Source organism: Ailuropoda melanoleuca, chromosome 15, assembly GCF_002007445.2.
Source record: "Ailuropoda melanoleuca isolate Jingjing chromosome 15, ASM200744v2, whole genome shotgun sequence".
Lineage (NCBI taxonomy): Eukaryota > Metazoa > Chordata > Mammalia > Carnivora > Ursidae > Ailuropoda > Ailuropoda melanoleuca.
Window position 1 is genome coordinate 44680909 of NC_048232.1, and position 25254 is coordinate 44706162.

General features: G+C 42.1%; 1 protein-coding gene across 1 annotated transcript in view; it reads left to right on the forward strand.

The window, feature by feature from the left end:
• The window catches only part of MYRFL (myelin regulatory factor like), a 119202-nt gene that overhangs the window by 4762 nt on the left and 89186 nt on the right, over positions 1–25254 (forward strand). Inside the window, exon 2 of the mRNA XM_019802729.2 lies at positions 23429–23519. Within this exon, the coding sequence (XP_019658288.2) occupies positions 23429–23519 (91 nt within the window). The remainder of the gene's footprint in view (positions 1–23428; positions 23520–25254) is intronic.

The following is a 25254-nucleotide window of genomic DNA, read 5'->3' on the forward strand; positions in this document are numbered from 1 at the left end:
GCCCCACCCCCTGCTTGCACTCTCTCTCAATAAATACATCTTCTAAAAAAAAATTAGGTATTTAAATAAAATCTTTGATGTGCATTCATCTTATATTTGTATGAAAGTCATGATTTTATCTTTAAAAATAGCTATCCTTTAATACTTGAAAAGTTTTAAGTTGGTTAACCTTGGACACTTTATCAGTTTCACCCTAAGTTTGAACCAGATTAATAACAACATTTATTATACATTTACCATGTGCCCAGCACCATGCTATTCACTTTACATTCATTATTTTATTTAATTTTTACAACAGCATTGGGTAAAAAGGAATAAGCAAACGAAATGTAGTAAATTTCATTCTTCNATTGGGTAAAAAGGAATAAGCAAACGAAATGTAGTAAATTTCATTCTTCAGTTTCTTTCTTTTTTTCTTTTTTTTTTTTGAAAGCTGGGACTTCACATTCTTAATTTGTTTCCTTATGGGTATTTTTTTTTTTTTTGGACTATCTTGATATCAGAGGAACTCATCTTTTATTCCCAGTCTTTTTAGAACATTTTATAAAAACTGATTTGAGGAACGCCTGGGTGAGTCAGTCTGTTTAGCGGCTGCCTTTGGCTCAGGTCTTGCGAATCCCACATCGGGCTCCCTGCTCAGTGGGAGTCTGCTTCTCCCTCTGCCTGCCGCTCCCATTGCTTGTGCTCTCTCTCTCTCTCTCTCCTTCACTCTCTCTGACAAATAAATAAATAAAATTTTTTTTTAAGATTTTATTTATTTATTCAACAGAGATAGAGACAGGCAGTGAGAGAGGGAACACAAGCAGGGGGAGTGGGAGAGGAAGAAGCAGGCTCACAGTGGAGGAGCCTGATGTGGGGCTCGATCCCATAATGCCGGGATCACGCCCTGAGCCAAAGACAGACGCTTAACCGCTGTGCCACCCAGGCGCCCCAATAAATAAAATCTTTAAAAAAATTTTTTAAAAATGATTCAAGAAGAATATTTAATTGTTCATTTCATTTGATCTTTAAAGAGGAAGTTTTCTGAATTGAGAACCTACTTGGCTCTTCTTCTTGGTCATGTCCTAAAGTAGGTTCTCAAACACTTGCTGGCTTATCATGAAAGCAAAAGAGGAGATTCCTGCCCTGACTGAGTGGAGTGGGAAAAACCACACAGTAAGAGCAGATAACAAGGAGAAGCACAAGAAAGGCACTGGTCCACTGAAACTCCAGCACACTCATAGAAGTTTGGGGAGCAGGTTGCTTCTAGAACCTGAAGCTGTGGATAGGCAGGAACCACCTGACAGCTCCTGAGATCTAAGAGGAAGAACGGTCCATTCAGGAAGCAGCTGTCAACAAAACTTCCAAATAGTTTCTGCCCCCATCTCTCTGCTACGATTTAAGGTAGCTGTTATTAAATGAGAGTGTAGGGATGCAGGGTAGGCAAAAACATCAGCTGCCCATGAACTGTACAGGGATAGCATGGAGGGGCCAAGTGTTTAGGAAAATGGGGATAATGCTGAAGGCTCTGGAGCAGTGACTTAGGTGCCCAGCCCCCATGGGATGGATCTAGAAAGGCTTCGACGGAAGGTAAGCAGAATTGTTGAGGGGAAGAGAGATGTCGCTTGGCAGGTGTCTATATGCTTATAGAACAGTGCAAAAGACTATTCTAATCCACAGAGTGGTTGAACTCTAGGTTTGGAGAACCCAGCAAGGTCAAATACAGGAAGAAGGAAAACTTGCCCAGTAAGTGGAAAGGTCCAGTGAGTAGAATAAACAGAAGCAGAGCAGACAGAGTGTTTCCAGTTGAAGGAAGGCCTCAGATGAACGGTAAATGTGTTAAGTGGTCCTTGCACGTTATTTCTCCAAAAGTGAAACCAACTCTGGCTGGTTGATGACTCTGACCTCCTATGAGAGGAATCAGAAGCTCGGAGCGGCTACCAGCGGTGTGGGAGGCAGAGGCTGCAGAGCCGGGGCTGGCCCTAGGCAGGGCGGTCTTGTGGGGAAAGGGTATCTTTGGCCTCAGGCCAGGGTCTCAATGCTTTGTTTTTCTTTCACTTTGGGACCACCACTTTCTCACCCACCCAGCACCCTTATGACCTCTTCTTTCTGTGCCAATAAAACCTGGGCTTGCACAGAAGATACAAACAGCAAATGATCTGATGTCACCATACATCTCTCCAGAGTCTTGCACTCCACATGCTTTTATAGGACATGGAGATGTTTTGATCAAATGAGTTATAAAAGGTAACCATTTCTTTTTTCTTTTTTTAAAGATTTTATTTATTTATTTGACAGAGATAGAGACAGCCAGCGAGAGAGGGAACACAAGCAGGGGGAGTGGGAGAGGAAGAAGCAGGCTCATAGCGGAGGAGCCTGATGTGGGGCTCGATCCCACAATGCCGGGATCAAGCCCTGAGCCAAAGGCAGACGCTTAACTGCGCCACCCAGGCACCCCAAAGGTTACCATTTCTAAGCATAGGTTTGGTTGCTCTCTGGTGGTGGAATTTTGGGCATCCTGTTGTGTCCTGGCCACGTCCTACGATAATAACTAGCAATAATGACTTTTTTATTTAGTGTTTACTATGTGCTGGGTATAGAATTTTCGTTAAGAACATGGATTCTAAGTCAGTCGTCTGCGATGTGAATCCCGCTCTGCCATTTATTGCCTCTAGGGTGATGGAGAAGTCAACCTCCGCAGGTCTTAGTTTCCTTATTTATAAAATGCAGATGACTGTATTATCCCAAAATACGGTTGTAAAGGGCTAAGCCTGGCTAGAGAGGTCAGTTAATGTTAGCGGTCAGTATTCTCGTTGTTGCCTTGTTATCGTTTTCTCTGTGTAGCCTCAAAGCAGCCCTGTGAGGGACCTTTATCCTCCCATGAGAGTCCAGAGTGCCCAAGGCTCACTTGCTTGCGGGCCATCCAGGTAGGAGGTGGTTGCGCATTCACCACCTGTCCCTGTCCTTTATTTATCAGCCAAGGTGAGGCACGTGCCGCCCCTGAGGCTAGGGATTCGGTGGTGAATGAGCAGAGTCCTTGTTCAGAAGCAGCTCCTCTTCTGGCTGAGGAAGGAAGACGATAAAGATGCAAGCAAGTTACTATCAGGACTTCAGAGCGTCCTTAATTATGAGGAAAATTGCACAGCGAGAGACTGAAGATGGGAGGGAGAGTGGGTTACATGAGCTCAGGTAATCAGGAAAGCTTCTGGGGAGGTGATATTCCTGCAAGCCGTCTACAGGGGTAGGATTGCCGGTCCCTGCTGTGTCCGTGTGAGGCTTGTGTTCAATTACTCTAAGTGAGGTCCGTCACTACACTTGTATGATTTTCTCAGTAACGTGCAGCCACTTCAGTGCGGGCTTGGGGCAGGTGGAGAATTGGATTTTTACAAAGTTGAGGTGTTCCCAGGTGAGCCATACAGAGGGAGAGAAGGGAAGAGAGTGACTAGTCTTTGCAAGGGAGTAGGTGGAGGGATGGGCCCTGACATCTAAGCTGGGTAAGAAGGGAAGGGGGAGTCGCAGGCGGTGAGGAGGTGTGGAAAAGTGGCAGTAAGGTTCATGAATGGGGGATCCCAGTGGGTGAAATATTAGAGTAGAGGCATAAAGAATGAGCTGGTCAGAGAATACAACAGTTGGAAGTGAGACTTCCGATGATGGTGCGGTTACTGGTTTGATGCCAGGGTTTCACAGAGCGCCATGACAGGAGAAAAAGTAGTAGGAGGTGAGGAGTTTAAGAAGCTGAGAGGCTGGGAGAGTATCGGCTGGATGTGGAAGCGCCCAGCAGTGAGGGCGAGAGTGGTACTACAGAGAGAAAGAGAGGGAAGCACATGTTGAGTGCTCAGCGAGGCAGGAATAGCAAGTGAGCAAGAGGTTGCTAGAGGGCACTACCGGGAGGGGGCTAGTCATCTGGCATGTGCTTCTTTAGAAGAAGGGAGGAGGAAAGCTAATCTGAAAATAGCAGAAGAGCAAGGAGAATACCTTCCCTTTTCAGCCCCCAGGAACATGTGGGAGAAACTTTATTTGAGATGTTTTGTACTTTTTTTTTAATAATATTTTTTTTATTATATTATGTTAGTCACCATACAGTACATCCTTAGTTTTTGATGTCAAGTTCCATGACTCATTACTTGTATATAACACCCACTGCACCATGCAATATGTGTCCTCCTTAATACCCATCACCAGCCTATCCCATTCCCCCACGCCCCTCCCCTCTGATGCCCTCAGTTTGTTTCCCAGAGTCCATAGTCTCTCATGCTTCATTCCCCCTTCTGTTTACCCGCCCTTTCTTCTTCCCTTTCTTCTCCTACTGATCTTCCTACTTCTTATGTTCCATAAATGAGTGAAACCATATGATAATTGTCTTTCTCTGCTTGACTTATTTCGCTTAACATTATCTCCTCCAGTCCCGTCCATGTTGCAGCAAATGTTGAGAAATTGTTCTTTTTGATGGCTGAGTAATATTCCATCGTATATATGGACCACATCTTCTTAATCCAGTCATCTGTTGAAGGGCATCTCGGCTCCTTCCATGGTTTAGCCTATTATGGACAATGCTGCTATGAACATTGGGGTGCATATGGCCCTTCTCTTCACTATGTCTGTATCTTTGGGGTAAATGAGATGTTTTGTACTTTAACCAGTTCTAATTGCTGGACATTTGGGCTTGTTCTAGATTTTTACCTGTTATACATATACTGTGATTAAATCTGCCCCCCAACCCTTAGTTATTTACTTTGTATGAATCTCCTTGAAATAGAGTTGCTGGCATATAGATTTTTTAAAAAATTAGTTCTTTGGTTAAGTATTGCCAAATTATCTGCTTGGAAGTTTTTAAAAAAATCAATCTGTGGACTGTCACTATCACTGCTGTCTGATATTAATTTTCATTTTTTGACTAAAAAGATACTCTATGCCTAGAGTCCTTAACCTGGGATAAGATTCAGGGGGACTTGAAGCCTCTGACACTGAGTGGAAATAGGTATTTGTGTAGGGGTTAGGGGAAGGCTCCATACTTTTCATCAGGTGCCCAGTGAGTTCTATGACTCAGAAGCAGTGAGGAACCCCTGCTCTGGTCTCAGGCTGTTGGTGGCTTCTCTCACCGCTCCTCCTGAAGGAGCCCAAGCCTGCAGCCCCCTGTGATAGAGAAGATGCACTTTGAACTAGGGAGAAGATCCTAGATGGGGGCGTGTTTCAACAATCAGAGTCTAGAAAGTTACAGGTTCTACTTAAAATGTTGTTAAGAGATGGGAAAGGGAGATTCGGCGACAGGATTAAAAGCAGTGATGAAAAAAGTTAAGGGTTTCGTCTCTATATTCTGAGTTGTCACCGAATCAGAAAACGCTTATACCAAAGTGAACCACAAAGGGAGTGAATTCTTAAAAGTCTGCTCTCAGTTTTACTGGTGGGTATAGAAAGACCACCAGGAAAAGGTGATTATTTCCTTGGCACTGGGCTTCCTTCTGTCCCCAGGGGGGTGCCCAAAGTCCTTGAAGAGCGGCTTCCGGGGCCCAGTCTGCTGGGAGGAAGCTCGCAGCAGTCGAGCAACATCCATTGATTGTTTGTGCCTCGCCTGCTTCTAAAAAGATTCTGGGAATACTTTACAATACAGAACATTTAAAAAATTGATGTAATAAAGTCAACACAAGGGAATGGAGAGGGTAATAAAACATCCTGGGGGTGTGTGAATAATAGCAGAATTCAGTTATCGGTGGGTCACTGAGGGGATTTAAATCTCTTCTCTCAACTCTAGCCCTCCTTCCAGACATTCACTTCTCTTTCATCACCAAATTCTGAAAAATACCCTCTCTATTCTTCACTTCCTGTTTGCTTTTCAACCCAATTTAGTCAGGCTTCTGCTCTGACTTACTCTTCTGGAATTTCTCCTCATTGCTAGATTGCATTAAAAACCCTTCGGCCCTCATCCTCCTGGCGGTGTCTCTGGGATTTTTCACCATCGCCCCTTGTTCGCTCACGGAAGCTCTCTCCTGTTTGGTCCCTTGGCACCTTCTCTTCTGGTTCTCCTCCAGCCTCTGTGTCCTTTCGGGTGCTTTCAGTAGTTCACCTCCTCCTTGTCTGCCCACGAGTCCTGTTTCAAAACTCTGTTATTTGAACACCAAAGCTTACCCTGAATGGGCACTCCCACGGATCAGCATATCCCAAACTCTGTTGCCAAGTTCCAGAGCTAGATTTAGAGCTGTTTAAAGTACATACGTATGTGCCGGGGTGTCCCTCGGTTTTCCCAAATCCACACATTCAAAGTGGAACTCATTAACCTTCTCTGATTTCAGTCTTCACTGCCCCCCGTATGCCCTTCACTCTCCAACAAACCTCCCAAACCAGAAACTGGGGTGTCACTCTTGATGACTCCTTCTATACTCTATGGTGAATCATTTATCAGCTTGTTGCTTCCCCCTCAGAAATGTCTTTCAGCTGCAACCACCCCTTTGTTCAGACATTTCATCTCTCGCAAGAGTCTCCTAACTCCTGTCCCTCTGCTGACCACCTTTCACTTCGCCGTTGCCTCATGTGGATGCCATTGCTTAAACATTTCTGTGGAATCTCCTTTGCCTGAACTTAGCATAATTGTCCCAAGATAACATTCCAGGTGTCCTTATCGCAGGGGACTCCTCCACACTCATATCTATTACAGGTGGCTTGATATAAGTGGTTAAGGGCATGCTCCAGGGCCAGAGTTCTAATCTTGACCCTGCCCCTTGCTAGCTGTGTGACCTTCGTCAAGTTGTCTCAATTGTATATCTATAAAACTGGAATCCTATGCGTAACTGTCTAACAGGCTTTGGGAAGGTTGGACGACGCAGTATACAAGAGGCTCAGAACAGTCCCTGGATTACTGTATGTTTGTTATTACTATTATTATCTTCATTATTGTCCGTACTATTATCTATACCCTAGCCTCACAGCTTTTCATGGTTTCTTGAATGCATCCTGCCCTCTCATAACACTGGATCTTTGACTGTGCCCTCTACCCAGAATGCACTTTCCTACTTCTTTCTCCAGCAAACTTCCCTGGGCTAAGTTAGAAGCAAAATTCTCCATGCTTCTCCAGCACTGTGTCCACACCTTTGGATGTGAGCCCTTTACATTAGAGTTCAGTTTCTGTGTTTTACATGTCTGTCTCCCTCAGGGGATAACGTAAGCTGCTCCGTGTGAGGATTCGCCTTGTCTCGCTCGTCTTTGCAGACTCACTGTCTTGCATGTTGCAGTTACTTAGAAGATGTTTGTTGAATGTGTGTTAAGTCAGTGAGATTCTTGACCAGAGTTTCTGGTGGGGAAACGGGTGTTGGTTCCTTTTGTGCTCATTTGCTCACAGACACTTTAATATCCAGAACAGCTCTGGAGGGGAAGTGTACAGCTCCCCATCGAGGTTTGTTATGTAGATTACTCTTGGATCTGTGATCTATAGTAGTGACCTTCCTCTAGTGTGGTAACCCCATTTTCCTTAAAAGGAACTATTAGCGGGAGGGGAATGAAAGTGGTGTGGTGTGGTGGCAGAGGTGCTAACTGGGGATGGAGAGATTCAAAACCCAGGTCCCTTTATGACAGGTTCAGGCTTTAACCTAAACTGGGCCATGAACCGTGAATCAGAATCAATACTCAGAAGTCATCAGGAGACTTCTGGAGTCTAACAGGGGAGTGGACGCTGCAGTCCTGAGCAAAGATAAAGGTCTAAGGGTACCTGGGTGGCTCAGTCAGTGAAGTGTCTGACTCTTGATCTCAGCTCAGAGTCATGAGTTCAAGCCCCATGTTGGGCTCCATGCTTGGTGTGGAGCCCACTTAAAAAAAAAAAAAAAAAAAGGTCCAAGCACCAGGAAACAGGGTCAGGGTAATGGCCCTGGGGGGGGGGTTGTAGGAATGATCTTGGGGATTGCCTGATTACATGTCTTTCCCACATTTTATAGGCCACCACATCATCTCTGGAAATCAGGCACCATTACAAATCCCACACATTAACCCTGAGCTCCTGACTGTAACCCGCACGTGTGGTGATGAGTGCCATGGTGGTTAGATGCAAAGCCTCTGGATTGCCCTGGGTGCAAATCCCACCTCACCTCTACCATGGACTTAGGATGTAGCCTTGGCAAAGGACTGGGTCTCTCTGAGACCATGTCCTCATCTCTCAAATGAAGTAGATATTATTTCATAGGAGAGGAGTGAGAATTAAGTAAGAGGATATATGCAAAGTGCTTTGCATGATGCCTGACCCACAGTTACTGCCCAATGAAGTAATATTATCCGTAACCTATAATTAAGAAAATGTGTATTCTTTTAAAGGAGCTCCCTGAAGCACCTGTGACCAGTAAGAAAAGCACTACCATGTAATGAACACTTGACTTTATGGGCGACACTGTGCTAAACCTTTAGCTGTATTAATTCTTAATTTGCACAACATGAACAGGGAGATAATGTTATCAGCACCTTACAGATGAGGAAGAAGAGATTCAGAGGGTTGTTCCTGGCCCAAAGTAGCACAGCGGTTATGTCTGAGAGGTTGGAGTTGGACAGAAGCCTGTCTTTCTCTGGAGGCTTGCACTCCTCATCACTCTGCCCAGTGTTTTCTAAACAGGTTGCAGGGGAACATCTGCAGATTTAGCTGTGGAACTTACGGTTCCTGTTCAAATAACCAGGAGTGTGTGTGTGTGTGTGTGTGTGTGTGTGTGTGTGTGGCAATTTACCAATTTGCATGTAATTCCATTCCATAGATGAAATTATTCTGGAGTGAGGTTGGTACATTAGTGCCATCTGGCATTTTTTTTTTTTAAGATTTTATTTATTTATTTGACAGAGACAGAGACAGCCAGTGAGAGAGAACACAAGCAGGGGGAGTGGGAGAGGAAGAAGCAGTCATAGCAGAGGAGCCTGATGTGGGGCTTCGATCCCATAACGCCGGGATCACGCCCTGAGCCGAAGGCAGACGCCCAACTGCTGTGCCACCCAGGCGCCCCTGGCATTTTTTTTTTTTTGAAGCCCATCTCCAGTGCCATCAGATGAGGTGTTAGCGGTAAAAAGGCAAGAGTTTATGTCCGTAGAGCGGGCAGCTACAGATACCTTAAAGATAAGGCTACAGTAAGAATGCAAAGATACAAGAGCAGCAACGCTGGCCTGAGGTCCTGCTCAGTGCAACCCAAGGATCTACAGCGGGGATTTAGGCAGCGGGGTTGCTCAGAAGTGAAGTAGAAAATATAAACTCTCCATCTTGGCTTTTTTGGTAACCAGAGTCAGGACAAAAAGTCCAGTGAGATGATACTCTGATGTTTGTTACCCTGATGGCAGCAACATAAGAAACAATCGTCATGTACGCAGTGTGAGGTGATGTGTTCTAAGGAGAATGTGAGATGACTTGGTAGCTGGAAAGAGTGTCACTCCCCTAGGGTGAAAGTGATCAATAGCCTCGAATATTAAGAGCCAAGAAATATGCTTCCTGTGAATTTACGGCTGTGGGCGGTGTCATAGGGCGTGGTGAACCAAGGCAGACCGGGGCTTGAATCCTGGTTCCTCTGCTTCTTAGTTGTGGGACCTTGGGCCAGTTACTTAACATTTTAAAATTTCAGTTTTCCCCATCTGTAAAATGGTGACAATAACATCTACTTCTTAGGGTTATGGAGATTAATGATGAAATAAATGATAGTTATTGATTCTATGTTAACATTTACAAGTGCAAAGGAACCAACTTGCTTGCTTGCTTGCTTTTGAAACAAGAATGAGTACAGACTACACACACACACACACACACACACACACTTATTTTTCAAAGAAACACTGCTGTCTCCAGGGAGTTATTACAACTTTTACATGTTCACATTAATTCCAGAGCCTTTATAATCATAAAATCCATTTATAGCCCTTAGTTGCCAAGCAACATAGGACAAAGTACTGAGTATTTCCTTTTATTGCAAAAGGTTCAGCTTTTCCATATTGGTCTTGAAATCAACATTTTTCAGAAAAGAGAGAACGGTGAAAGTACTTTATTTCCAAGGTTTGTGAGCATTCCTTGTTTGGGGGTAGGATCAGAGCTGAAAGGAATATATTGTTATTATTGTCCTGTTCTTGAATAGTCTAAAGCATTTTGTGCTAATTTTACAATAAATCTGTAAGAAGGTCCGAAGATGGGAGACTGCAAATTTAGTTTAAGGAGAGAGCTTGCTTCATGTAATCTATATTCTAAGGACGCTCTCACTGTAGGAGAACTAGTTCTTTGATCTGTCAGTGTCTTTCCGGAAAGGCTGGGGTGACATAAAATTCATATGAAGGATGTTTTCTGCTGACCTTCGTAACTGCTGACCTCAAACGCATCATTCAACCAGGCATTGACAGGGTTTAGGGAAGTTGGCTTTGAGTCACATAACTGAACTAAATTCTCTTCTTCTTTGAAAGGTATTAATGCTTTTAATTATTTTTGTTGTTTTTGCCTGTGGATAATCAGGAGGTAAAGGTTGGAAATCCAAAGAGACTAGAAAGTGTGTATTACTATTTAATATCCTATAAAGTGTTCCAGTCCAACTTATATTTTTAACAGCTCATAAAAGCATGTATAGAAACAGTTTTTAAAATTTGAGTAGTTATTTCTCCATGTGTCTGTATTAAAACAGTACAAAAGCAGATTAGATTATCTCAACTGGAGTTTTCCTCTCCTTGTCCCAAATGCATTCTACACATGCGGTGGGATTCTCTAGATGTGAAGAGTGGAAGCAGTGACCCTCTTTTCTTCCTTCCCTTGTTGGGTTAAGCAAGCTCATTGCTTTGAAACAAATCCCTTAAGTCACACAAGATGTTTTATATGCAGGAAGAGGCAGAAAGGCTATTTATAGACTCTTTCTTAAAAATTTGCCAAGGAAGGAGCTGGTCAAGACTCTTGTGCAAAGAGTAAATGTACGTTGGGATGATTTCTGTGTGTAAATATAAAAGAGTAAGATCTAGCTATTAGCATGACTCGGTTAATTCTAATCAATCGGTAGAAGGGAACTTTAAAATCTATTATCCTTGCATCTCAAGAAGTGTTGTGCCTTAAAAAGTATTTGGAGAATTTTCATTTCTTCTTTTTATCTGCAAGGGGATAAGACAAAGACAACAGTCTGCTCCTGGGAGAAGCAGGCTCTTGTGTGAAGATCTGAATTGACTTTTCATGGTAGTCAGGGCTGGAAACCGTGCTCAGAACTTGGTCCTCCCTTTGCTGGCTATTTATGGAAATGTTGGAAAAAATGGAAATCCATACCCAGCCACCAATTTTGACATTGTCTTATTTTGCCAGTTCATTCCTTACCCATCCTCCAAGTTTTCTTCTCACTCTTCCAGTTGTATTACGCTTGTCGATGGAGTTTGACATTTTACAAACTCTTTTCATTTCTGTCACTCATTAGTCCCACTTGCAATCCTGAAAGGAAGGCATTTTGCAGATGAAAGAAATGGAGCCTTAAAGAAGTTGAAAGGTGTCTAAAACCACCCTGGTAAATGCCAGTGGTGGCAAAACCTTTGTCTTCTTGTTCCAAGTCCAATGCTCTTTCCCTCTGCATTCCACTTTGCTTTCCCAAAGGAAAAAGTGGTTAACACTTGCCTTGCCTCATTGGCTTCCATATTCTAGGGTAGATGTCAGACTAATACTTCAGTGAACATAGCCGGCATTTGGAAAAATCTCCTCCGTTTTGTCCTCCTCTCCTTACCTATCCCCAGTCACCATGTTAATTTCCCACAAATCGGCCACTGGCTGCCTCACTGCATCTACTTTCCAAAATAGGGCCAGCAAGTTCCTCTCATTTGGGCCTTCACTTAGCCCCCTGCTTTGATGAAACTGATCTGGCCTGACTTCAAGCGATTGGTTTATTGTTCTGAGTCCTGTGTTTGGGGAGTGGGGATGAGAGGCAAAGAAGGAATAAGAAGGGAAAGAACATTTATTATGCACTGAGCACTAGTAGTGTTAAAGAAGAAAAAAATTCAGCGATACTTATTAAAGCCTGTTAAGGATGACTTTATTCAAGGGAGGGACCATCAAAACAGATATAGTGACCACTGTGATGGAATTTTGCAGTGGGGGAGAGAGACTAGGCTCAACTCTGGAATATGCATGGGCAAGTGGGAATGTGTAGCCCAGGAGTAGGGTAAGGGGGGATTCTGGCTAGACCAGCCTAACAGGATTCTTGCTAAAAGTAGGCTAGGGTGACCAGACATCACCAAGGCAAGGTGGGGGATGAGGAACCTGATTGGGTATCAAGGGTGATCAGATATGGAGGATGGGGGATTCTGGTTGAACTGATTTGTCTGGTTAAACTGTCCTGACAAATAGCCAATTGCTAAAATTGGCCAATGCAGACAGAAACATGAAAGTAGGCCTTGTTGAAAAGTTCAGAGGGGCCTGAGTAGAGTTTGATCCAGGAGTGAATCTGTCAGCAGCAGGATTACACATCACATTTAGTTTGTGAGCAATGCTCTAAGGTGGTAAAAACCCATCTCCCCCTCATCCCTCCTCCACCCCAGATAAGGAAACAGGCCCAGAGAAGTTCAGTAGAACTAGAATTTATCTCAAGTTGGCCTGATGGCAGTTCTCCAAATCTCATGCTTTTCCTTGCTTTCACATTACAGGAGGCTCCCTCCTTCTGGAATACCCTTCTCTGCCCTGTTCCCCTGTTAATTGCTCTTCACTCATGAGGTCTCCACTGTGGCATCATTCCCTCAGGGCTTCTGTGTATTCCATAGTACTTTGCACTTCACCTCTAAAAGCGGCCTTGCCTTTTTCTGTGTCTGCCTCCTGTGGACAACCGGAAGGAAGGAACTAGATCTCATTCATTCCTTCAGCCTCAGCAGCCAGGGACTGGTACATAGTAGTCACTCCAACATATTTATCAAATCAGTACATAAAAACCCCAAGCCTGGTCTTCTTCCAAGTCTGCTGGATTTACCTCCTTTATGTCTCACATCCAAGAAGACATGCGTCTCTGTCCCACACTTGGCTGATGACTCAGCCCTTGGTCAGTGCCCTGCTGGGCTGTCCCCTCCCTGTCTGCCTGGCCTGGCAGGATAGGAAGGCACTGCTGAGGCAGGACAGGTGCTCCTGAAAGCACAGGGTGGGCAGCTTCCATGACTCATTTTCCTGAATTTGTGCCAGGCAGGGTCCCCCCACTGGGGGCATCGATTTACTATTCAACACTGTACGTTCCAGAGGAACCAAACCACCTGTAAAGCCTGTGGGTAGATATACCATAGGCTTATCGAAGAGAAAGTGGACAAAGCATAAAAGTTTAATCCTCATGTTCAAGGGCTGGGAGGAACCTCGGCTGTAAGTTTCCAAAACTCCTGGAAAACTGGATTCCCAGATTCCCAGAAAGGCCAGAGGATCTTGCTTAATTTATATTGCAAGTCATTAATTTGAAAGGAAAAGAAGTGTGAACTTGATAACCAACTAATGAGACACTGAAATATTTCCATGAAAATTGAGGTTACATAGTGCAGTAGACTGACCATTTTCCCCTCCCACTTTAAATCGCATGCAAATTTTTAGATTATTCACCGAGAAGCCATGCAAATTGCCACAAGGGCAGCTCTCCAAAGGTATTGAGCCAATCAGCAATCATTTATTATTTACACTGAGTGGCTCCTGAGTCTGTGAAAAAGCAAATTGGACACATTCATCTGGGAATGTCATAAAGTTAATGCTGGAAGATCATAGATCTACGGCATTTTTAAGTTGTATACGGCAGATACCATCAGCTGCCTTCCCAGTTGTGGCCCACCTACCTTCTTTTCTGCTGGCAGAAGCTTTATCAGTCAGACAGAAGAGGAGAGTCCTTGAGCTCAGGAAGGGTAATCTCTAATGTAATTGATTTAAATCAGGTATCACAATCAAGTATCAAGTTCCTCCTCTCTCTCCCCTTGTCCTCATAATTCAGCAGCTATAACTCTCTCTTTTGTAAACCCTTCCATCATTCTTTTTATAAAGGATAAATTCCTCTATTCACTGAAGCACCTAACAATTTTAATAATAACTTGACATGTTCTTTCATTTTTTACCAAGAATGTTATTGTTTTTTATTAGTTTTTGAGTGGTTTGACCCAACCCTACTGTCCTTCATTCTTTTGCATGATTTTGCAGAAAGCAAGGTTATTCAAGAACACATACATAGTGGTATAGTAGAAAGCACCTGAACCCCTGCAAGAACAATTGTGTTATTACAAGTTGAATAAGTTACTTAAGCAGGCTAAGAATATTTGGCCTTCTGAAAAATGGGGGTAATAATAGCACCTATATGATAGAATAAAATTATTGTGAGGATCAAATGAGAATGAAATGTAAAATCCTTGGCACAGTGCCGGTACATAAAAAGTGCTCAACAGATTTAGCAAGTAATATCATTATTATTATTATTATTATTAACATTATTATTATTATTCTTATTTTCCATTGACCATCTCTCATCTGGCTTGACTTGTGATTCTTTCCCATTCTGTTGGATCTCCCCTGGACACCCTATTTGTCAACATTCCTCTGAATGTGTGGGAACCAGGTCATCAAAGTCAGATCTGTGCATAGAGGAACAGGGACCTCACCACTCTAGTTCTGTACTCAATGATTTTATTAGTATAATTCTACATTAGTTTCTTTGTCTTTCCAATACTTCCCCATGATAGCCCAACTGAAAGACCTTTGTCTGTGTCACCTATTCACTCATAAGCCAAGTTTCCCCATCTCCTGTTTACATGATTTAAAGAGTCAATGTAGAGCTGAATGCCTAACCTGCTGTCACCTTTCATAGTTAGCCAGCTTGAGATTAGGCCTGACTCTTTCAAAACATATTGTTCCCGCTTACATCCTTCAGGTCATCTGCATACTTGGCCAGTTAGCCTTCTGTATACTTCTAAAAATCACAAATAACATTATTGACAAGGAGGCGAGCAGAGTCGTTTTATACTGAATTTTAGGATTTCTCCGGGTTAGCATTTTGGGGTATGTTTTTCTCCCAGGTATAAATTCTCCTAACCCTAATGCACTTTCCTCTGCCTTCCTCCATCTTAGCGACAAATACAGCCATCCTTGACTGCCTCCCTCAAACCAGATGGAAGCCTCCCCAAGTGTCTCCTTGGGCCTCACTTATCACACTGTGTGGGTGCCGCCTGTTCTTTTTCTGTGCCCCTCCCCTACCTTGAGGGTAAGATTAAGTGTTGCTCACTCTTGTATTCCTGTGGCTAGCCCATATGCTCCTCATTAAATATTTATTAAATGTTGAATGAATTAATTAGCAGTTTTGTTAAGTGTCTAGTTGAAGTCAGAAGACACATTTCCATGGAGAGTCTTCTAATCTGCTGGTCAGGAAGTAGAACAGGCAAGGAAATGAAGTTCGTCCATGTGGCTAGTTCTCGGTGGGCACAGGCAGGTTCTTTGATGTCCTCTGCTGTTCTTGAGTCCAGCAGCCAAGTTTTTAGCTATCCTTTCTAGAATTTTGCACCTGTGAAATTTCTGGAAAACCTATGTGGGCGTGGCCATCCTGTTACACAATGTGCTTGAATTTCTTTACTCAAGTTGAATAAAGGTTAATATTCACTTTATCTTTTGATTATCAGGCACATAAATTTCAGGTGATTCATATCATGTTAAAGTCCACAGATAGTCTGTTAATTTGGTCACTATTTCCAACGGGCTGTGCTCACTGTGGTTTAAAGAACTGATTAGATTCTTCCTGGATCAACGTAGGACTACCTGTACAAGGAGAACTGGGGAGACTTGCAGGCTTCCAGGTCATTAGGTGGAGTTCCTCTTGGGAGCAGTGCCCTGCTGCTCCCTTTTGTCTCTGAGCGCAAAAACAGGATGGCATTATACCAGCCAGAGCAGATGAAATCCCCAAGCTCCTTCTCTGGCTCCTCACCTGACTCTCTCATTTTTCTTTTCTTTTTTTTTTTTTCTTAATATTTTATTTATTTATTTGACAGAGATAGAGACAGCCAGAGAGAGAGGGAACACAAGCAGGGGGAGTGGGAGGAAGAAGCAGGCTCATAGCGGAGGAGCCTGATGTGGGACTCGATCCCATAACGCCAGGATCACGCCCTGAGCCGAAGGCAGACGCTTAACCGCTGTGTCACCCAGGCGCCCCTCTCATTTTTCTTATCTCAAGGCACCAGCGCCACCTCTTACCTAAACACCACGGCAAAATAGGGACTAGGGAATTGCCTAGATTCCTTCCATTCAGTCCCAGAGTCTAGTAGGCTTCTCCTCTCAAATACCACTCACACCCAGTTGTGTGCTGGTGAATGTTCAAGAACCAACTTTTTGGGGAAAAAAAATTCCCAATTTGTAACATTTGCCAATTTCCATGGTGTAAATCCTCCCTCCATGGCTGATTTCAAGCTGCTCCCCTGAAGACACAAAATATGGAGTTGGGAAGAGATGTGCACAAGCTCATACAAGCTGGCTCCAGGCACTGTGCTTTCTTCCACCTTCCTGCCCTGACCTCCACTGTGCTAGATCAGAGTCTCATGGCCTTCAAGACTCACAGATCGTCCCTGCTGGCTATTCTAGCCTCATGGAGCCCTGTTCCTGGAAGCTTTCCTAATACCTTTTTCTTCTTTTGGGTCATTTAGGTGACCCATAATGCCCTGTGTACATCTTCATTGTCATATCATAATGCAATGGTATGTGTTTATGTCAGTCTTTCTCATTGGTCTATGAACTTCTTGAGCACAGAAACTGATAGTAATGACAAAGGGTAGTAGTGACTGAGCTGGGAACTATGTTAAGTATCTTAATTGCATTAGCTCATTTAATCTTCACAATAACTGTAAGGTCAATGCTCTTATTATACTCATTTTACAGATAAGGAAAGTGAGGCACAGAGAGGCCAGATAATTCGCCCAAGGTTGCATAGCTGGTTGCACAAATCTAGAGTCCGATTTGAACCCAGGCCTGATTGTAGAACCAAGACCTTTAACTACTAAGGCTTCTTTGTGTGTCTAGCACTTGGCACTCTGCCTGGTCCATAGCAGGTGCCGTTTGCTTGTGTGTTGAGTAATGAGGGAAGGCTAATATTGGCAGTATCCTTGACTAGTTTCTTTGCTCTGTTCCTCTCAGCTTCAGCCTAATCTCCCAACAGCAAGCAGGATGACCTTTCAAAACTATAAACCTCATCATGTTATCCATCTGATGAAAATGTTTCAATGTCTCCATAACTTTCAAGATGAATTCCTTACCTTGATACCTATGAACCTTCATGATCTGGTGTCTGCCAGTTTCTCTAGATACACCTGCTATTCATAATCATATTTATTCATTCAAATTTTATTACTTATCCAACAGATGCAATTTTTGTTGAATAATCAGGTCTAACAAGGTTCCAGGCCTTGTTCTGGGATGTGTACAAAAAGAGGCAGTCTCTCCCCTAGAGAAGCTTAGAGTACAGTGCAGAGACACAGACACGCATCACACAGGGGCTACAACGGCTGAAACAGAAGTGCATCCAGCTCTCCCTGGGGGCCACAACAGGCATCGATCTCAGGTCATATATGTTTGTCACTTGGCTCTTGCCACACTGTTGGCACATTTCCACAGAAGTCCAGCTGCTGAGTTTTAGAATTCATTTGCACATGCTCTTTCCTGTTCTTAGAATTTTTTCTTAATAACCATCTATTTATCCTTGAAAATTCCTTCTCAAGTGTCACCTGCAAGGAGTCCTTGCCACTACCACCCCACCCAAGCCAGCCTAATCGAACGGTCCCAGGTATTCCTATCTACAGCCGTCCTAACACTTAACACCACGTACTGCTCTAGCTGATTTTCTTGTGCCTCTCACTGGGTTGTGAACTCATCTCTGATTTTATTCCTGAACACATAGTGGATACTAAGTAAGTGTTGAATAAATGAATGAAACAATTAGTGAATTAATGTTCGGAAATGTCATATTTGCTCATCTAACTCTGAATTGTCTGTGGCTCTAAACACCAACATTAGATTTAAAATCCAACTTTATTTTCAAGACAAAATATCCTTAGCAAATGAGAGAAGGGGAGTGATTGGTTTCTCCTCCTCTCCTCTGTCTTCTCTTCTTTTCCTCCTCCTTCTTCTTTGGAATATTTATGAACATTTCTGCTCAAAATTCTCATGAACACTGGTGTATCAGAGGGAAACTATCTTTATGTTTAAATCCAAAGGGCAACCATTGGGGGATCCTCACTGTTGCTTTTTAGAATCTTTTAAAAACCTAGAGTTATTGTAACAAACAAATTTTGTCATCTTGGCTGTTTTCTGAATACTCTGAGCAGTGATGTTATGTGACAAAAGGTGAGAGTTGATAAAGGAAGGTACAGAGGACATCTGGGTTGAGGAAGGTGATATGGGAACAGAGCCTATCAGATGGTAACAAGAAAGGACTAGTGGGTGGTGGATGGACACGCGGATGGAGGAAGCAAGGTCCCCGAGGTGTGTACCCTACTCATACCTTTGGGGAGCACTGTTTCCCCAAAGGTGTATGTATGTCTATTAGTAGGCCTGTGGATTCAACTTGGGCTTGTCTGTGATACTCCCTGGTGGATTGATCCTCTAACTATGTGCTTTTTTCTTGTCTGCCCAAGGCCAAGAGCAACAGGACAGCTTACCATGTGGCAGCTGTCCCTGAACCTAGAAGGGGAGGCAGAGAACTAGGGTGAAGAAGGGCTTTCTTTCTGAGATAGATAAAGGGGGCAGTTCTTTGGCACTCCCAGGAGGCCTGGCAGCTTCTCCTGTTCTGAGCAGGACTGTGACAGCCACAAAAGACAAATGTAGAGCAGGGTGGGATCAAAGCTTGAAACCGAGCTTCGCTGACAGGGGGTGGGATGCCCAACAATGCCATCTCTGCAGGTTTGGGTGTAATAAATAAGTGTTTAAGACATTTATAGCTAAGCGATTATTTTTAAAAGCATGAGATTTATTTTAACAGTCATTTAAGAGTTTCCGTGTGTGTGTAAAGCCTCCTGAAAACAATTTTATCTGACACTATGGATTTATCTTGTTGAGTAATTTCCTTTGAATCTGGAAGGCACAGATGTGATTTTGGAGTCCTAGAGAAAGCTGGCTACTCGGGGTGGGGGGATCATCTCTCCTTGTTCATTAAGGTGTTTGGACATGCCACACGGGGCAGGTCCTGGGAGCTGTGGACCATCTCCTATTTCTGCCTGGGGATGGTGGTGGGGGAGGGGAGGCAATATAAAGCAAGTGATACAATGGTCAGGTCTTAGCATCTGTGGCCCACCTCCAATTTTTGCCTGGGGCCGAGTGTGTGTGTGTGTGGATGCACACGTGCTGTATAAAGCAGATGGGACACGAGCAGGGGCTTCAGTGGGAAGTTAAGCAGATTCTTCCTTCCATCTGTTTCTCGCAGCCACCAGCTTGACCAAAGCCCAAAGAAGTAGTAGACGCAAGTCAGTCTTGTCTGCCGTTGGAGCGTGAGATGGGTGGTGATGGTGGGGAGGGGGATGAGCACCTGCTCAGGAATCAGGGCAGCCTGCTTGGTTTCCTCGCATATCACTTACTAGCTGTGAGACCCTGGGCAAGCTCGTTAACCTGTGTAATCACTTTGCTTTCTCTGTAAACTGGGGATATTAGTGTCTACCTCCTCGGGCTGTTATGAGGATTAATGAGTCAGGTAAAGTGCCTCTCCTTTGGCTTAGCTCAGAGTAAGAAATCCAAACCACTTCTGAATGCCCATGGACAATTGGGATGGCATTCAAATTCATTTCCCTTCTTATCCCTTTATAGTCCTTTCCCACCAAACAACCAGAATAAACGTCTTCATTTTTTTCTTTTTGTTTGTGTATTCCTTTGGGTTTTTTTAGGTTCCACACGTGGTGAAATCATATGGTATTTGTCTTTCTCAGTGTGACTTATTTCACTTAGCATAATACCCTCTAGGTCCATCCATGTTGTCACCAATGGCATCATCACATCCTTTTTTATGGCTGTGTAATATTCCATTGTAGATATATACCACATCTTCTTTATCCATTCATCTATTGATGAACACTTAGGGTGCTTCCGTATCTTGGATATTGTAAATAATGCTGCAATAAACACAGGGAGGCATATATCTTTTCAAATTAGTGTTTTTATATTCCTTAAGTAAAGAACCAGTAGTGAAATTGCTGGATCATTTTTAATTTTTTGAGGAACGTTGTATGGAGCAAAACTTTTAAAAATGTGAAGCATATCATATCACTTTCCAAAACCTTCCCATTGCTCTGACCAACCTCTCCTACCCCCTCTCTTGTGCTCCTATGCTTTAGCCGTCTTGAAATTGTTTCTCAAACAGCCCCTGTTCTCTTGCCCTTACTGTTCCCCTCTGCCTTGCATTCTTAGCCCTCAGTCTTTGCATGGCTGGCTCTTTTCTGAGGAAGCCCTCCCAATGAAAAGGATCTCTATCTCCCTGAAGCCTCTTACACCACTCTGTTTCATTTTCATGTGAAAAAATCCTGTTTATTTATTGTTTCTCATATGTCACATCTGTCCTCCGCCATCCCCACCGGTGCCCCTTTCCTTCCCTGAGAATTCAGGCCCTCTGAAGGAATTTGTCTTTTTTTTTTTTTTTTTCCTGTCTGCTGTGTCCCCAGAACCTTGTACAGTGTTTGGCATGTACTTGGTACGTGCTTAATAAGTATTGGTTGAATCAGTGAGAGAATGAATGTGTCTTATCCTGCTCATCTCCATCCTGTCCTTTCTTCAAAGTCTCCCTCAAAACTAAATTGCCACTATGAGGTCAATTCTGACCATCACAACGTTAAAGGATATCTTCCATCCTTTTCGCTCAGTTTATGTAACTGAAAAGAGTTGGTGATCTCTCTGCTCTTTCCCTCCTCTTCTCTTTCTTCCTCCCTCTTTTCCATCTATCTCTGGCATCCATCAGTTTTTCTCATTTGGGAGGTGCTCAAGGTTTTTTAAATTTTATTTTAATGAATGAGATAGCAAGCCAAAAGTTAAACATACAATGGCTCTCCTACAACTAGTGCAATGATCTGAATGTGAAGGTACCTTGCCCCTGGGAGGGATACAAGGCACTGGATTACATGAGGGATAGTAGTGTGGGGTGTAGAAAGTTGAGGTGTTATATATTTAGATCATACCTGGACAAAAACTCCACGAAGTTAATAATTGGTGAATATGAGGGAAGGGCAAAAGTGAGTTCCTTTAAATTCCTGTAGCTTCTATGTAGGTTTGAAATTATTTCAAAATAAAATGTTAAAAATTCTTTCCTTATCAAAAAATGTAGAAAGTGAAATTTATCAATCTTTTGCTTTACAGTTTTTGGCTTTCATGCCATGCTTGAAAAACCTTTATCCCAAGATCATAAGAATATTAACTCATATTTTCTTTCTATGGTTTTATTTATTTATGTTGAAATCTTTTCTCTATCTGGAATTTAGGTGTGGAAGTAGGAAAATAATCCAGATTTTTTCCCTCATATGTCTAACCAGTTTTCCCCAAGACTTTTATTGAATAATAAATCTTTTTTCACTGGTGTCAAAGGATTTGTTTATTGTGTACTAAAAGTCCTTATACATTACATGTATATGTGATTTTTCTTGATATATCCCAGATATATCCTACATCCTTTGATATGTCCTTGTGTGAATTTCTCAGATTTACCTCCTCCATAATTTTCTGGTGATTTTTTGCTATTTTTCCAGAAGAATTTCAGAACACTAACTTGGGGATTATTTAATTTCAGGTAACACACAAACCAATTCAAAAGGGTTTATTGGGTATACCCAAGAGTTTGTCATGTAATTGGAGTGAAAATCGAATAACCAGGCTTCAGTTAGGACAAAAAAATCAGGAAGGACCTGGGTTAATGGGATGGAAATATTTAAACTATCACTCTAGTTCGCCTTAGTTATTACATGCAATCTCAACCACTAGCTCTAAAGTCTAGTTCAGATTCTTAGGAGAAATAATGGAATTGGTCACTGATCAACCAATGGATTGGATCTTCCTGATTTGGGTGCCTGTAGAGGTTGTGTTACAAATATGGCTGCTGGAGACTATTTCACAAGGAGAAAGTTCTCAGAAAATGAATATATGGGTTTGGCAGATGTTCTAAACAATGTCTAGTAAAAGTTTTATGATACTGAATCTTTTTTTTTTTTTGAAGATTTTATTTATTTGACGGAGAGAGAGACAGCCAGCGAGAGAGGGAACACAAGCAGGGGGAGTGGGAGAGGAAGAAGCAGGCTCCCAGCAGAGGAGCCTGATGTGGGGCTCGATCCCAGGTCACCAGGATCACACCCTGAGCCGAAGGCAGACGCTCTACAACTGAGCCACCCAGGCACCCCTATGATAGTGAATCTTTTAGCCTAAGATCAGTGTCTTTCCATTTATTCAAATCTCTTCTTATGACCCCTCATAGAGTTTTTTTAGCTTTTAAAAAAAATATTGTTCCTAAATATTTATTTGGGTATTTTATACTTTTTGTCATTTTGAATAGAATCCTCTTCACTATATTGATTGTAATTGTTGATTGGTTGTTTTTTTATATATAAGATATATATAAGATTGGTTGTTTTTATATTTAGTTTTAATCAGCTACTCTTTTGAATTTTCTGATAATTTCTAATTGTTGCCAATTTTTTCTCCTGAGTTTGCTAGGTATAGAGTCATGTTATCTACAAATAAATATTGTTTTGTCCTCTTGATCAGTTATTCCTGTGTTTTATATTCTTTTATCATTCTTTTTAAATTCTAGCATCTTTATTATGATCAGAAAGAAACTAGTAAGTTTATTTTCATTTTTTTAAACTAAGAAAAAGGACAAAAATATTGTGTTACGTTTTAGGAAGTCTAACAAAAATGTGAAGCGAGACACTGCTTGATGAACTTAACTGGAAATAATCTGTCCAACTAACAAACCAACCAACCAACCATCCATTCTTCCTTCCATCCAACTATCCATCCATCCATCCATCCATCCATCCATCCATCCACAAATGTTTATTGCTGCCTTTTTTATACCACATATTCTTGTGGGTACTATAAGAAGGACATGGTCCCTGCTCTTAAAGACTTTAGGTAGAGAAACAAAGGCAAACAATTATAATAGTGCATAAGGCAAAGCACAGGCTGTTAATGGAAGCACACAAGAAAAGGGCACCTAAACCAGCCTTAGACAGTTCGGGAAGGTTACTGGAGGAGAGTAACATCTAAAGAGTGTTTTTTTTTTAATTTAAATTCAATTAATTAACATATAATGTATTATTAGTTTCAGAGGTAGAGGTCAGGGATTCATCAGTCTTATATAATACCTAGTGCTCATTAAATCACGACCTAAAGAGATTTCTAAAGAAATACTTGAATGGAAGAAAGATCACACTCTCAATGAACGTATTGTACTATTTACTTGCTTTAAAATTCTTGGGTGCAGGCATGTCAGTGTTTTTAGATGCTAGCCATTCTGAAATCTTCATGAATCTCAAGATTTTTAATTTGCCTTTGCAGCTCAGGGGCCCAGTGACACTCTGGAGAACCCGGTGCTGGATACAAGTCTGCTGGAGGAATTCTTGGGCAATGATTTCGATCTGGGGGTCTTGTAAGTAATGAAAGCACTGCTCTCCATTTGATATTTTAAAAGTTATGGAATAATTAAATGAGCTGGAAAGTGTTTCCTCCTTTTCTATTTTCCAAAAGGGCCTGTGGGTATTGTTTCTTCTATAAATCTCCGGCAGTTTTCCTGAGTGAATTCTGCTGGGCCTGGAATTTTCTTTATAGGAAGTTCCTCCCCTTCCAATTCAATATCTTTAATAGATATGGGGCTATTCGGGTTATCTGTTGGTAGTTATCAGCGTAGACAGTTAATGTCTTCCGGTGAATTTATTCACTTCATCTAAGTTGTCAAATTCACTGGCATAAAGTTGCTCATCATATTCCCTTATATTACTTTTAATGTCTGTAGCATCTATAGTGATAATCCTTTTGTTGTTCTTGATATCAATACTTTGTGTCTTTATTCTTTTTTTTTTTTTTTAAAGATTTTATTTATTTATTCGACAGAGATAGAGACAGCCAGCGAGAGAGGGAGCACAAGCAGGGGGAGTGGGAGAGGAAGAAGCAGGCTCATAGCAGAGGAGCCTGATGTGGGGCTCGATCCCATAATGCCGGGATCACGCCCTGAGCTGAAGGCAGACGCTTAACCGCTGTGCCACCCAGGCGCCCCTGTGTCTTTATTCTTGATCGTCTGGCAAGAGGTTTATCAGTTTTCTGAACCCTTTGGGAGATCCAGCTTTTGGCTAAATGTATACTCTTAATTGTTTTTCTGGTTTGTATTTTATTGATTTCTGCTCTTATATTCTGATATTAACATAGCTGCTTCAGCTTTCTTTTATTTTTAATTTACATACAGTAACATTCAATTTTTATCCTGTATATAGTGTTGTGAGTTTTGACAAGTTCATAGACTTGTAGAACCACTATCATGATCAACACAAACAAGTGTTCCCTCACCTGAAACACTTCCCTTATGCTTCCCCTTTGTGGTCAGACAAATCACCCACCTCAGCCCCTGGTGACCCCTGATCTGTTCTCTGTCCCTATAGTTTTGCTTTTCTTGAATGTCTCATAAATGAAATTTGTGGGATAAAACATTTTTAGTCTGGCTGCTTTCACTAAGCATAAAGTCTTTGATCAATAGTTCATTTCTTTTTATTGTTGAGAAAGACTCTGTTGAACATTTATAACTCAGTTTGTTTATCCAATTACCCATTCAAGGACATTGGGATTACTTCCAGTTTTTGGCCATTATAAATAGCTTCTATAAATATTAATGCCCAGGTTTTTATGTGATCAAGAGTTTTAATTTCCAAGGGTAATATTTATTTATTAATTTATTCAAATTTTTATTTAAATTCTAGTTGGTTAGCATAGAGTGTAATATTGGTTTCAGGAGTAGAATTTAGGGATTCATCACTTACATTTTAAGAAGTGTTCATCATAAGAAGTGCCCTCCTTAATACCCATCACCCATTTACCCCATCCCCCACCCATTTCCCTCCATCAACCTTCAGCTTATTTTCTATCTTTTAGAGTCTCTCATAGTTTGCTTCCCTCTCTCTTTTTGTTCCCCTTCCCATATGTTCATCTGTTTTGTTTCCTAAATTCCACATATGAGTGAAATCATATGGTATTTGTCTTTCTCTGACTGACTTATTTCACTTAGCATAATATACTCTAGCTCCATCCATATCATTGTAAATGGCAAGATTTCGTTCTTTTTGATGGCTGAGTAATATTACATTATATATATGTATAATGTGCATATATATAATATA